General features: G+C 38.6%; 1 protein-coding gene across 5 annotated transcripts in view; it reads left to right on the top strand.

The window, feature by feature from the left end:
* The window catches only part of LOC139942864 (NACHT domain- and WD repeat-containing protein 1-like), a 54,628-nt gene that overhangs the window by 15,162 nt on the left and 24,618 nt on the right, over positions 1-14,848 (top strand). The window contains exons 1-9 of one of the 5 annotated variants that reach the window (XM_071939663.1): positions 989-1,266; positions 4,622-4,720; positions 5,701-5,781; positions 6,701-6,808; positions 7,565-8,453; positions 9,025-9,227; positions 9,749-9,909; positions 10,853-11,029; positions 12,901-12,975. In XM_071939663.1, coding sequence (XP_071795764.1) covers positions 4,646-4,720; positions 5,701-5,781; positions 6,701-6,808; positions 7,565-8,453; positions 9,025-9,227; positions 9,749-9,909; positions 10,853-11,029; positions 12,901-12,975 — 1,769 coding nt within the window. In that variant the 5' untranslated portion in view covers positions 989-1,266; positions 4,622-4,645. Of the gene's footprint in view, positions 1-988; positions 1,267-3,219; positions 3,529-4,621; positions 4,721-5,700; positions 5,782-6,700; positions 6,809-7,564; positions 8,454-9,024; positions 9,228-9,748; positions 9,910-10,852; positions 11,030-12,900; positions 12,976-14,848 lie in introns of those variants that run through there. The other 4 variants (XM_071939662.1, XM_071939664.1, XM_071939660.1 and 1 more) reach the window with 4 other exon arrangements.

The raw sequence follows: 14,848 nt of genomic DNA, 5'->3' as shown, positions 1-14,848 counted from the left end.
GGTTGCCGGAACTCAGGGGTGTCGGAGCAGGGGTCGGATGTCTATAGCATGCAAGCAGGCACCACAAGTTGTATTCAATTCAATTCAATTCACTTTATTTCCAAAATCAAACAAATAAACAAAACAATTAGCAGCGAATAAAGAACTATGTTTAACAAGCAAGCAAATGGAATAATGATAATACATGAAGTAATACTATAATACTACATTTTCAAGCAAAGGCAAAACACTATAAGTGCTCATATTATTATTATATAAATTACGGAAAACAAAGCACAAAAACATACAGAGCACAAGGTGATGGAGTTGGAGGGGGCCCATAAAAAGCAGAGCTTGTCGCGTATGGACCCCCCTAACGAAATACCATACCATGGCATACCATGATGGGTAATTTTACATATTGTTTCCAAAATATCCACATAATAATTGCAGTAGATAAAAGCTGAAAGGTGGTTGTAATGTTGTTGTCCGCGTCTGTCATCGTCTACATCATGTTATTGTAGCCCCAACACGAGTATAAATGTATTGATTCTAAATAATTGGCAATTTATTATTAATATTTCATTGCTTTAGGCTACTCGACTCCTTACATAAACATTTTGATCAGAATAATTCGGCTTTACATACAAAAATCAACATAATATCAAATCAATGCGTTTTGCACGGTAAGCCATTTACACAAATGTACACCCCTTAAATTTTGTTCCGAGCTCCCTCAGTTCCGCATAAATAGACCACGAAATTCCAGCACTGCCCTTATCATAAAAGTTGTGTATATATTGGCTCCCTGTCATGATTAATACATCCATCATATCACACTCACCGTTGCCCCGGTAACAACAAGTAAACACTATTATGGTAGAGAACTGAAGCCTGTAGCTACACTCGGTTGGCCTCCAACGGGCAGGGGTCGACCTTTGGGCTTTACGTTGTTGACTATTGTGTAGGAAGCTATGTGGTGGAAATACCTGTTACTAAACGCAATGGTGTTTATGTTTGATCAGATTTTATGCTGAAACTGATGAAGCCGCTGTGATTTAATTGGAACTAAGTGAAAATAATATGAGTGATTATAGGACAAGTTGTTGAGTCTGTTGTTTTTAGGTCCTGGCTCATCGAACATTGTGTTTGATCTTGCTCTATGGTTAGATGTATACTGTGTTGGTGATAGGCACGATAAGTTTCGGTTACAAACTGCACTGTTGCCTTTGTGTGTATACTGCAGATAAAACTCAATTATTGCAAAAACCACCGTTGTACTGATAGGTAAGTTTTGTCTGTGATTATGATTTTTGGTTTAAACACGTTTTTTTTATAGGACACTATAGGTAAATTGTCAAAGACCATTCTTCTCACTTGGTTTATCTCAATTAACATGATTATAATATGCATAAAATAACAAATCTGTGAAAATTTGAGCTCAATCAGTCGGTCGTCTAAGTTGGGGGAGATATACAGTGAAAGAAAAACACCATTTTCATACGAAGTTGTGTGCTTTCAGATGCTTGATTTCGAAACCTAAAATTCTAAATCCGAGGTCTCGGAATCAAAATGTGTGTAACCCGACGGACCCTCGATCAGCTTCGTAGCTCTTTGAATTATTACGAAGTTAATGTGTGGAATTCTGCTGATTTATTTTAAACTCAGACTAAGAGGAGGACAACATTGTGTGCGATGGCAGGGATTTTGACCCGTTATAATGGGTGCGGGTTTTTCAAAGAAGTTTTTTTTTTTAAAGTTGTTAACTTATGATTGTGCGAGCATTTCGAAGATCTTTAAAGGCAGTGGACACTATTGGTAATTACTCAAAATAATTATCAGCATGAAACCTCACTTGGTAACACTATGGGGAGATGCTGGTAGTATAAAACATTGTGAGAAAAAGGCTCCCTCTGAAGTGGAGTAGTTTTCGAGAAAGAAGTCATTTTTCACGAATTTGATTTCGAGACCTCAAGTCAGAATTTGAGGTCCCGAAATCAAGCATCTGAAAACACACAACTTCGTGTGACAAGGGTGTTTTGTTCTTTCATAGTTATCTCGGAACTCCGACGACCAATCAAGCTCAAATTTTCACAGGTCTCTTATTAATATGCATATGTTGAGATACAGCAAGTGAGACGCATGGTCTTTGACAATAACCAATAGTGTCCACTGGCTTTAAACAAATTATTGTATTGTATCACGGGTATAAAATATTTATACCCGTGGTACAATGCAGCTTGCATTGGGTCCAGCATACGTTTTGTCAGTGGCTGCTCGCCAGATGCATTGTTGATCCCCGTTATCAATTTTGTTTAAAAGCTGTACTCTCCTAAAACTAGGGGACCGAATGTTGTCATAGGCTATAAAGGCCTAAGAGATAATCTAAATAACTTTCTATGATGTTTAAAATAACACGTTAAAGACACTGGACACTATTGGTATTGTCAAAGACCAGTCTTCTCACTTGGTATTTATCTCAACATTATTACGCTAAACAAACCTGTGAAAATTTGAGCTTGATTGGTCGTGAACTATGAAAAAAAAACCTCTTGTCACACGAAGTTGTGTGCTTTCAGATGCTTGATTTCGAGACCTGAAATTCTAAACTGGAGGTCTCGAAATCAAATTCGTGGAAAATTATTACTTCTTTCTTGAAAACTGCGTCACTTCAGATGGAGCCGTTTCTCACAATGTTTTATGCTACCAACCTCTCCCCATTACTCGTTACCAAGTGAGGTTATATGCTGATAATTATTTTGAGTAAACTACCAATATCTTTTGGCTTTTGTTGAATGTGTTTATGTTGATCCAGTTTTGATTGTAAGTGGGAACGGCTTATAAACAATGATGGGAAGAAAACGTTTGACGTAAAATATTATTGCACATGAGCTAACAGCGGCAACGATGCTAATGTCTTAAAAAAAAAATAAAAAAATAAAATAGTGCAGCTGCAGCCAGGGCAGCCGAGGTAGGTGCGCGGGCCGACAAAAGGACGACCCAGCTCTAGACTTTTCTAAAATACAAAGAGTGTGGATAACTTCCGCCAATATTTGGTTTTAACTTCCCCAACACATCATTATTTTGTTTATTAACTGCAGTGATTTCTGGGTGGGTATTCTGAAGTTGACAAAAATAGAGTGGGATGTCAGATTGAATCTCTCAGCATAAAGTAACAAGAAAGGTTAAGACAACAGAGGGCGCTACAGGTGGCAATTTATCGCACGCGACGTACGAGGATCGACTGCACGTAGTTTTAATTTGTGGTGGACTTTTCCCAACTTAATTTCATTTGGACGATGATTTGCTTCCAGTGTTATCTGCACATTGTTGTAGTCTGACTTTCCTAATAATGCCTTTGCAAATTAGAATCATGCCACGATTGGTGAACGTCACGATTTCGGGTGACTGTTTCAACTGATGTCGTCCGGAGCGAGTAGTATTTTTCCAGCGTGTTTGGACAGGCTGTCATGACCGTCTATCGTCGCGTTTCGCCCGGGTCCTGGACGGTGCAACAGCCATCAGGTTCAGTATTACGAACGGTGTTCAGTTCAGTTGTCATTGTGTTTGTGTAAAGGTCGCGCAACACTTAGCAAGTCCAGATCAAGGGAAATAATCCAAAGAAAGGGGATATTTTTTCCACACGTCGCCACCAATTGATCCGTCCTGTTTTTCTAGTTATTTTTTGTTGTTGGTACTTCTACTAGAAAATAAACAACAATAAAGGCTCCCCGTCGTGAGGCTTATCAACTATAATTATTTATAGGGGTCTCATATTTTTTAGGGCCTCCTTAACGCTGTCTATACGTTTTTCTATAACTATAGCGTTGATTATATCTATAGCGTTGATTGGTGAAAGTTTTACGACCGTTAGCCAGCAAGAACTGAAGTTTTTGGTGTGCTGTTTGTTTGTTTTTGTTTGTTTTTTTATTTCCAAATATCACAATAAATAATCATGAAACATACAAGAAATAAGAACAACGATTGATAAGACTAAGAGGAGGGCACCAGGAAAAAGCCTAGGCGTGTACAGAGCCTGGACCCTTTATAATGTAAATTAATAGGTTTTTGTTGAGTGAAATTACAAAAACATTGTTAAAAAATACAATTTTCTGCTTGGTAGCCTGCTCACTGTTGTTTTCCTGTCGCATCGCTCGTTTGTTTCCTTCTCATCTCTTGTCTTGTATAGCAGCTACGGTTTTAAATTGTTGCTCCCTGCCTCTTTTGTGTTTTTACGGATGTTGTTTTTGCAACGTTTGGGATTTGCTTATTGTTTTATGTTGATGTGATTTTCATAAAATAGCATTGTATTAAATGACAACATTGAAGTAAATGTTACTGAATTGAAATTATATTGATTTTTGGGGTTGAACAAAGAATTGACTAGAGTGGGATTCGAACCAACGACCTCCGGATTAACGTGCCGGCGCTCTACCAACTGAGCTATCTAGCCCTATATTGGCGGTGTCCCTATTTTGTCAATACTTTGTTCAGGGGTGCCAGTCAGAAGCCATACAAATTTACCCAGTCAGTTTCCCTTGTGGTTTATATTGAAATTATATTATTCAAAATATTTTTGTCCATTTTAAAATACTTATTATAAATATTCATGGATTTGTTTTTCTGTTATTGTCTTTTTTAGGGTAAGAAAGGTTCCTTGCAGCCAATGTCTCAAGAAGTGCGACTAGGGCCAAATGGGCGCAGGTTCACTTCAGCATCATTTGCTCCAGGACAGACTAGCGTAAGTTCATGAAGTTTGAAATTTGTGATTTGTATTATTATTACATTGGCATTGTTACCAAGCATATTTTTATATGGGGGGGGGGGCAAGACCCGCTGACAAGACCCGCTGACATAATAATAAGGTATTTACAAAGTGCCTTTAAAGGCAGTGGACACCATTGGTAATTACTCAAAATAATTATGAGCAAAAAACCTTGCTCGGTGAGGAGTAATGGGGAGAGGTTGATAGTGTAAAACATTGGATAAACGGCTCCCTCTGAAGTGACACAGTTTTTGAGAAAGAAGTAATTTCCAAAGACTTTCATGTTGAGGCCCCAATTTGTGATTTGTATTATTGAAAAAAAAGATTGTGTGCTTCCCGGATAATGTGACGATGGGTTCAACAAATCATCAGGCCTGGAAATGGAAAGGGCAAGGGCATTCGATTTGAAAAGTGGGAACTCCATTGGAAACATCTTAAAAAGTCTATGGGAAACTTTTGAAGGGCACCAAGGCCAAGATCAGGGGCAACTGAGGACATGGCCACGGAGGACGTGGCCTTCGTGTAATTTCAGGCCTGAATGATTGCCACTTGTGCCATAAGTACACTAATTAAAGGATTTGGGTACTTTTTCAAAATGTCCATATATTTACATTATACTTACAGGGTTTGAAGATAATGATAGTGGAAAGCTTCCCTTCAAATATTACTTACTGAGGTGCTGTAGTTTTTGAGAAATGAGTAGAACAATGTCATGAAAATACGTTTGTAAATGATTGAAATAATTTTCGTCTCATGAGACGAAAATTATTTTCATGACATTGTTTTACTCATTTCCCCCAAACTACAGCACCTCAGCCTGTAATGTTTTCAGGGAAGCTTGCTACTATTATCATCTTCAAACTGTGTAAGTTTAGTGTAAATCTGTGGACGTTGTGTTTTTTGTCCTACAAAAGTTACATAGACCCTTTAAACAAATTTCAATTTTTTTTTTGCAGCTTGAAGACCATGGGCATCTCCGAGGCACAGACAGACGGATCAGTACAAGAAACAGCAAAGTTATCGTCTCCTATCTCAGGGTAAGTAACTGCCCACCCCAAAAACCTCACTCAAATAATGTATTCTGTTATATATCGTTGCGGTACCCGCTGCCAAAACTGCCTCTAGCTACAGGGCAACCTCGGTAGTCTAGTTGGTAAGACACTGCTCTTGAATTGCAAGGGTCGTGGGTTCGATCACATGTTTTCAAAAGAGCCACAGAGCCTGGACTTCCTGCAGGCATGATATTTACATAGCTCAATGGAAGAAAACATACAATCTTATATTATGGAGATTACACTGTCAAATTCTTATCAACTTTTGATGATGAAAGGGGGCACATCTTAAAACTTGTCCAGCTTTAACGTTCATAACTCTTGGATTTATGTGGAAATTATAACCCAAAATGTAAACTTTCCAAGATGACCAGTGCAGTATTTTGCCTGCCAGACTAGCCGAAGAATGTAGAAGGTCACACTTATTGTAAACAAGGTTCACATGGTCTCTCTAGGGTCTAAAACAATCCAAAAACCAAAGTAAACTTTGCCTTAAAGGGACGGTACATGTTTGGTAATAATTGTCAAAGACCAGTGTCCTCACTTGGTGTATCCCATCATAAGCATAAGATAACAAGCCTGTGAAAAATTAAACTCAATTGGTCATCGGAGTTGCGAGAAAATTATGAAAGAAAAAACACCCTTGTTGGACGAATTTGTGTGCTTTCAGATAGGAATAAAAGACTTCTAGCTAGAAGTCTTTTATTATTTTAGTGAGAAACTACCTCTTTCTCAAAAACTACGTTACTTCAGAGGGAGTCGTTTTCTGCAATGTTTTATACTACCAACAGATCCCCAATGCTTGTTACCAAGTCAGTTTTAAGTTAATATTTGTTTTGAGTAATTACCAAACGTGTACCTTCCCTTTAAAAGCTAACCTTTGTATGTTTTACTCTTTAAACAGAAGCAGTTACGACAGCGTCTTCTCCAAGGATCAATCCCAGACGATGCTCTATCACACAGCTATGAAGAATCGCTTGACGACCCTTCATTCCAAGTGCCTCCAAATGCGGTAAAAACACACACTAACCCAAGCTGGTATAATATACCTGCAACAGTTGACCTTTTTTTGCAACAGCTCCCATTGGTTTTGTACACGTTTTTCACAACTGTGGACCTTTCCCGAAACGCAGACTTTATATTTTTCTCGTTGTTATAGGTCTCTGTTTGAATACCTACAATGTACTCATCAACCTCACAGGCCTGGAATTACACTAAAGGCTGAAAAGGCCATGTACTTTATACCCCCTTGTCTTAGCCTTGGTGCCCCGTTTAAAGCCATTGGACCCTTTCGGTACAGAAAAAAAAAAAAAAGTTCACAGATTTACAAATAATTTACAGGGTTTACAGAAGGTAATGGTGAAAGACTTCTCTTGAAATATTAGTCCATGAAATGCTTTACTTTTTGAGAAAACGGTAAAACAATATAAATTCTCGTTAACGAGAATTACGGATTTGTTATAAACACATGTCATGACACGGCGAAACGCGCGAAAACAGGAGTGGGTTTTCCCGTTATTTTCTCCCGACTCCGATGTCCGATTGAGCCTAAATTTCCACAGGATTGTTATTTTATATATAAGTTGTGATACACGAAGTGTGGGACTTGGACAATACTGTTTACCGAAAGTGTATAATGGCTTTAAAGGCCACTCAGTGAGAAGCACACAGATGAATTTTTTTTTCTTCAAATTTCTGTGGGTTGGTGTCCGTTTATATGATGTCTGATCCTACATAACAATTTCTTTTTTTTCGAATTGCTTTACAGAAGTACGGAAGACACAATATGTTTTCCAGGTACACAGACTATGGAGGTCGGCTAAGTCGTGTGAGACCAGACAGTCCAGAAGGTCAAAGGTCAAGTGAGGAGGCAGTCGAAGATCATGAGTTATCACCTTTGAGACAAGTTAGCGCTCAAGGAATTCTACCTCACAGGGTATCGGGCGGGAGCAGAGGTCCAGAGGTAAAGATTAGCGAAGGATGGGCTCAAGGCGATGGTAGAATGCCACCACTCACCGAAAGCAAAACGAACATTGATGCCACATCGAAAACGGGGGAGAACACTCCCACTAAGGTAGAAGCTACAAAAGCACTGGCACCCAGGACTGTAGATGCCAACCAAAAGGGCTATAGGAGTGGCTCCCCTGCGTTGAGTCTAAAATCGCTGAAATCCACTGGAAGCGGTGACAGTCACGATAGTTCCTACGACAGCGCTCAGAGTCTGACACATTTGCCTAGAATTGGGAGCACCGTGAGTGCTGGTACCCACCGGCCGGCGTCTGCACTATCAATAGATGAGGATGTAAGGTTACCAGTGATTGGAAAGGACTCCAAAGCAATTTCGCAACCGGACGAAACGTCAATATCTGATGAAGCATTGGAGAAGTTGAAATTGGATTCTGTGGACGGATCTAAAGGTTTGATACTCAGCGATGCGGCTGATGAAACCACTCTACCTCTTGATGACACGGATGGTTGTATCCCTCCGAGGGAAGAAGTAAGTCCCGTCCCGAGTCAGTACCCTTTGCCTCAAGACAGGATGATCGTTGATTGCGGAGAAGACGAATGCATCAATCGTCTTATGATGGGTTATTTTGACGCTGAGTATCCAGTGGAGAAAAAAATCATCAGAATCTTCATCTCTTCAACTTTCTCAGGTATTTTAAAATTTCAAATGATTATTACTCATTTATACACCAATCAGTTTTGCTATTCCTATTGGTGGAGAGCGCGTCACGTGGGTGTGTATAAACATCATCATCATCATTTCATCATTTAGCGGTCGCAACCGAGAATCCATGCACAACGTCACGCCAGAGGTGTTTATCCCTCATCATGTTTGGAAGGTCTGCTATTTCAGCCTCCGTATCTCTCCCGATCACGTCGATGTAGTTGAGTGGTCGAGGTCCTCTATTAGGGCACGGTAGTCTCCAGTATAACACGTCAGGAATGACTTGGTCTTTGGCACGTAAGCAGTGACCTGCGAAGCGGACTTTGCGTTGAGCAACTGTCCTCGTTAAAGGTTTAAACACACCCACGTGACGCGCTCTCCACCAATAGGACTAGCGAAACTGTCAGAGGTATTAATGAATGGCAGTTTAAAACCTTGCCCTTTTAGAACTCCTTGCTCTTTTATTTTCATGTTTTAACAAACCACTTCTCCTTACAATACATTTTACTGAAAGGTAATTATAAGCGCTAACCGTGGCAGGGAACATTTCTTTTCAGATTTTGAAGCTGAGAGGACTGCCCTGGTTTCTAAAGTCTACCCTCGACTCAAGAGCTACTGTAAGGAACGTGGGTACGAGTTCCAGGTCTGCGATCCGCACTGGGGAATTAAAGACATCAGTAACGACAGCCACACCTACGCTCAACATTGTTTATCGGAACTTGAAGAGTGCCAGAGGGTCTCCAAGGGGCCCAATTTTGTGGTAAGAGGGACTTTGAGTGAGTCCTGGGGTTGATTTCACAAACAGTTAGGACTAGTCCTAATTTAGGACTAGTCCTAAGAGATATCAAAAATTTACAGCTAGTCCTAAGTTAGGACTAGTCACTCGTCCTAACTCGGGATAAGACTTGTTCTCTTACTCTTTGTGAAATCCACCACAGGGCCCAATTTCATAGCGCTCCTTAAGCACAACATTTTGCTTAAGCAAACAAATCATTTTGACGATCAGAGCATACTGATCGAAACGTTGAGTTGAAACCAACGGCTCTTTTTCAGAACCACCCCAACTCATTAGAGATAGTCCTTACATGGTGTTACCGCAAACCTTTTTGTATCGTATTTCCACCATGCAAAGTTTCAAATCCTACTTAATAAAATAATATATAATAATAGTATCTAGCGTACGTATCTACCAACAAGCTGGTCAAGGCGCTGAGTATATACAAACTTTCAGTTTGTTCCTTTTTATGTAATATTTGAAACACATATGTCTCCTTGATGCAGTCAATTTTAGGTCAGAAGTGTGGATTTGAGCCCGTGCCTGCCAGTATCCCAGTGGATGACTTCGAAGCTCTGATTACGGGGCTGCAGAATGCTAAGGAACTCAGTCTAGCAACCAGGAGAACGTCAAGGGTTTCCTCAGTGTCCGAGGCTAGTCCAAATGGGTGAGTTAGTTCATGACAGTTCAGTTTTGTTATAAAAGCGATGGACACTAGTTACTCAAAATAATGGTTAACATAAGAACTTACATGGTAACGCGCAGTGGAGAATTGTTGTTACATGTACATGTAGCATAAAGAAATTTATGAGAAATGTAATTTCTCACTCAAGTGTTTAAAGACTTCAGACCTGAAGCCTTAATTAGACATTTTGAAAGCTCCCAAATTTCTTTCTTTCAACTATTTTCTTTCAAATCCGATGACCAATTGAGTCCACAGTTTTCATAGGTTTGATTATTTATGCAGATATTGGGATCAACCAGGGCCCAATTTCATAGTGCTGCTTAGCGGCCCATTTTGTGCTTACTGTCCGATTTCCATTTCATAGCGCTGCTTACCGTTAGCACACGAAAAGGCATGCTTACCGCACAAAAATAAATGAAGTCACAATGCAAATCCATGGAAAACGAGCAATATATGGCAGAGCAATTTTTTCTGCTAGCCTGTGAAATACGCTAAGGCTTAAGCAAATTTTTCTGCTACAGTAAGCACACAAATTTGCTTACCGTTAAGCAGCGCTATGAAATTGGGCCCAGGAGAAAAGAAGTCCTGCTCTTTGTCCAATGCCTTTAACCACTTCAGGTTAGATGGTGTGTTTGTCCGAAAAATCCATTGGTCAGGCTTACATGTACGGCTGACTGTTTTTACTGTCTGGAACAACTTTGTTTTCTTTTTCCTAATTTATTTTTTGCTGACTTTCCATTCTGTAGTGTGCACCGGAAGGAAGATACTATTTAGGCTTTAATTCAACTGTACTTCATCAACTTATTAAGTCTGCCTGGAGTTGTTGAATGAAAATCGCTTTGAGATGCGCTCGTAGATAAAGCGCAATATAACAAACCAGATGATATTATTTTTTTTTGGATTATTGTAATTTTTTTTATAACAGTGAGTACATCGAGACTCGAGAGAGAAGGGGTAGTATCCTACCGACACTCGATGAGAAGAGAACTTCCAGCAATGATCCACCGAAGTTCACCCTCGCTACTACCCTGGAGGATGGAGAGCAACCTCAACTACAGCCCCGTACCAAAAAAGTGTCTGATCATCGCAAGCCACAAATTGCGTAAGTTATTTACAACAGTCTATTTTGCTTGTCATGGCCTAGCAGTCAAGAGCATTGGATTCAAGCTCTGGTGATTTCACTTTGAAGAAAAAATTGTGAAATAATTCAAATGAAATAATTTAAATGTGACACAATGTTTCCAGCGCTCTCTTAAAGACACTGGACACTATTGGTAATTGTCAAAGACCAGTCTTCCCACTTGGTCAATCTCAACATATGCATAAAACAACGAACCTGTGAAAATGTGAGCTCAGTTGGTCATTGAAGTTGCGAGATAGTAATGAAAGAAAAAACACCCTTGTCACACAAAGTTGTGTGCTTTTAGATGCTTGATTTTGAGACCTCAAATTCTAAATCTGAGGTCTCAAAATCAAATTCATGGAAAATTTACTTCTTTCTCGAAAACTACTCCACTTAAGAGGGAGCCGTTTCTTACAATGTTTTATACTACCAACCTCTCCCCATTACTTGTTACCAAGTAAGGTTTTATGCTAATAGCTATTTTGAGTAATTACCAATAGTGTCCACTGCCTTTAAGTCAGAACAATTTTTGTGTTTTAATGGATGGAAAATTGTTATTTTTTTTTCTTCTGCAATGTCCTGGGGTTGATTTCACAAAGAGTTTGAACTAGTCTTGTCTCGAGTTAGGACCAGTTACTGGTCCTAACTTAGGACTATCCATGGAATTTGTATATCTCCTAACTCTTTGTGAAATCGACCCCTGGAGTCACAATGCAGTTAAACTCAGCAGTTTGACCTTCATTGCCTTGCATTGACCCAACTAATTCAACTCTGTCATAATATGACAACTAACTATATTATAGTTGTGCTTGTCGAGTACAGTGATTTTTTGATGTATTGAACTATGTTTTTTTTTAACATTTCATACTAAATATTGCATGTGCATGTTATACATGTACATCAATTTGCAACTATAATCTTCATTAAGTAACTGCTAAGCACGCCACTGGACACTATTGGTAATTGTCAAAGGCCGGTATTCTTTTCACTTGGTGTTTCTCAACATAATATGCACAAAGTAATGAATCTGTGAAGTTTTTTACTGTATCGGTCAATGAAGATTAATAATAGAAGATTTATAAGCACACTTGTGGCACAAATTTGTGTGCTTTCAGGTGCCTGAGAAAGGCTTCAGGTCTTTCTCAGATTCAAACATTTTAGTGAGAACTTCTCTCTTCCTCAAAAACTACATATAATTATGTTCATTGCTTCAGAGAGTGTGGTTTAAAACCACAATTCTTCAGAGGGTGTTGTTTCAAACTACGTTTCTTCAGAGGGTGTCGTTTCTCGCATTGTTTTACACTATTAAAGCTCTCCGCTGCGCGTTAGGCCTACCAAGGTAGTCATCCTGCTAATATTTTGAGACCAAACAAACGTGTCCAGTGCCTTTAAAGGCAGTGGACACTGTTGGTAATTACGCAAAATAAATATTAGCATAAAACCTTACTTGGTGACGAGCATTGGGGAGAGGTTGATAGCATAAACATTGTAAGAAACAGCTTCGTAGTAATGTAGTTTTCGAGAAAGAAGTAATTTTCACAAATTTGATTTTGAGACCTCAGATTTAGAAGTTGAGGCCTCTAAATCAAGCATCGAAAAGCACACAACTTCGTGTGACAAGGTTGTTTTTTCTTCCCTTATTTTTCTGTAACTTCGACGACCAATAATTGCGCTCAACAGGTTTGTTATTTTGTGCATAATATGTTGAGATACACCAAGAGAGGAGACTGGTCTTTGACAATTACTAATAGTGTTGACTGCCTTTAACTTACAGAAGTTAAATATTTTACTAATATTAACATACATGTGTGTCTTTTTTTGACTGCTGCTTGCTGGAAAATGTTTTTCAGTTCATCAACTTACTTCAAAGAGAGAGGGGTCCTGGTTGTAAATGCGATTAGAGCTACTGACCAGGTTAAGAGACGGTAAATGATGATTTTGATCTGGTTTATGCCTATTACTATCTTTAATCCAAGTAGATTAAACCATGGTTGAAAGTAACTGGTTATATTTTTCATTAATTTGGGGTTGAACTAAGAGAAAAAGACAAAAGTACTTTTTTTTTAATCCAGCTTTTTACTAACTTAGATAACATGGTAAAATGATGTTTATTAAGGGATGATAGTAATTCTATCTACCAACTGGTTTTTGGTAGTCGGTAAGCTTGGGCGATATCACGATATTATCGAATATCGCGATATTATTTTGGAAACGATTTCGATATCGGATGGATTTGGTTTAAAAAAATATCGATATATCAATTATATATCGCGATGTATTTGCTAGCTGAGACATCTTGCACCCCATAGGTTTGGAGTAAAACCAGAAGAATAGGTCATTAGAACACCTCTCTTATGCTATGACTGTCTATTCTACAACTTTCACTTGGAGTTTTAAGACTGATGATGTCAAATTTCATTAATCGCGATTATATCGAATATCGCGATATATTGTCGGCGATATATCGTGAATAAAATAAATCGATATCGCCCAAGCTTAGTAGTCGGTAGGCCTAATGCCTGTTTTGGACCAGGTCGAAACATCCTCTTTTTCTTGTACAGTCGAATACCTTTGATATTGAATGTACATGTAATTTTTTCGGGAGGTGTTGGGTTTAAACTAAAACCTAAAAAGCATATATTAATATCATTAATACCAAGTTTCTTAATTATGCAAATTATATTCATGGTTGTTGTTTTTCATTCATTCTTTTTTAACCTCATTTACTATTATCCCCGCCCATCTCATTTGCATGCTTACCATTACATAGCTGGCCTACAACCCTACTGATATTTATGTGAGTAATATGTTTAATTGAGAATTATGTCAAAGGTCAAAGTAATAGACTGTCCACCTTGGGTGCAACAAACTTAAAGTTGCTATGTCAGACTTTTATACTATCAACCTCTCCCCATTACTCGTTACCAAGTAAGGTTTTATGCTGTTAATTATTTTGGGTATTTATCAATAGTGTCCACCACTGCCTTTAACATTGTTTTGTCTTTCAGTTTGCACAGGTACATGATGTGGTTTTCCTGCACCCATAATATTAATATACATTTTACAATCCACAGCTCATTTTGTTTTGTAGCACAGTGTTTACCTCCACTAACATTCACAACTTTTTGTAGTAGTGTCATAAAGGTGCCACAACCTGGTGAGAAATAATATCGAAGTCTTATATAGCTCACGTATCTACCAAACAAGGTACTCAAGGCGCTGAGTATATAGAAACTTTCAGAAAGATTGCGATTATTGCGATGATGGATTCTGAGACCCAATTGTGTAGCACTTATACGGGTTTACAAGGTGCTTGTAAGAAAGTGCTTGCTAAAGAAAGTATCATCTTAGCCACGATCAATAATTGTTAAATCTCTTAAATATCTTTTAAGAATAGTTTAATTCTAATTTCTCTTGGATTGGACTGAACATTATTTCATCATTTTATCACACAAAATGTTATCGGGTTCTGGCATCATTTGAACAAAAATTTGCAGTTTGGGAGGAAAAAAACATCTACATTTTACAATTCTCTGGACTTTGTTTAGGAAACAAAAAAAGAGTTTGTTAGTTTCAGTGTTCGGGGTTTAAACTTGATCTTCTTAGTCCTTATTATTATTTTGTTTATACATTAAGTTTAAAACTTGCACTTTCCTGGTTAGTCTTCACCAGAAATACCACTCCAACCCCCCTAAATGAAAAAGTGGTATGACTCATGTCTGGTGTGTTCCTTACACTATAGAGAAGATTCCATTAAAGGTGGAGGGGTGTTTGCTGTCGGCTGTGCCAATTTGGTAG

This window comes from Asterias amurensis, chromosome 10 (genome assembly GCF_032118995.1).
Source record: "Asterias amurensis chromosome 10, ASM3211899v1".
In the NCBI taxonomy this organism is placed as follows: Eukaryota; Metazoa; Echinodermata; class Asteroidea; order Forcipulatida; family Asteriidae; genus Asterias; species Asterias amurensis.
This window is presented reverse-complemented; position numbering and strand designations above follow the sequence as displayed.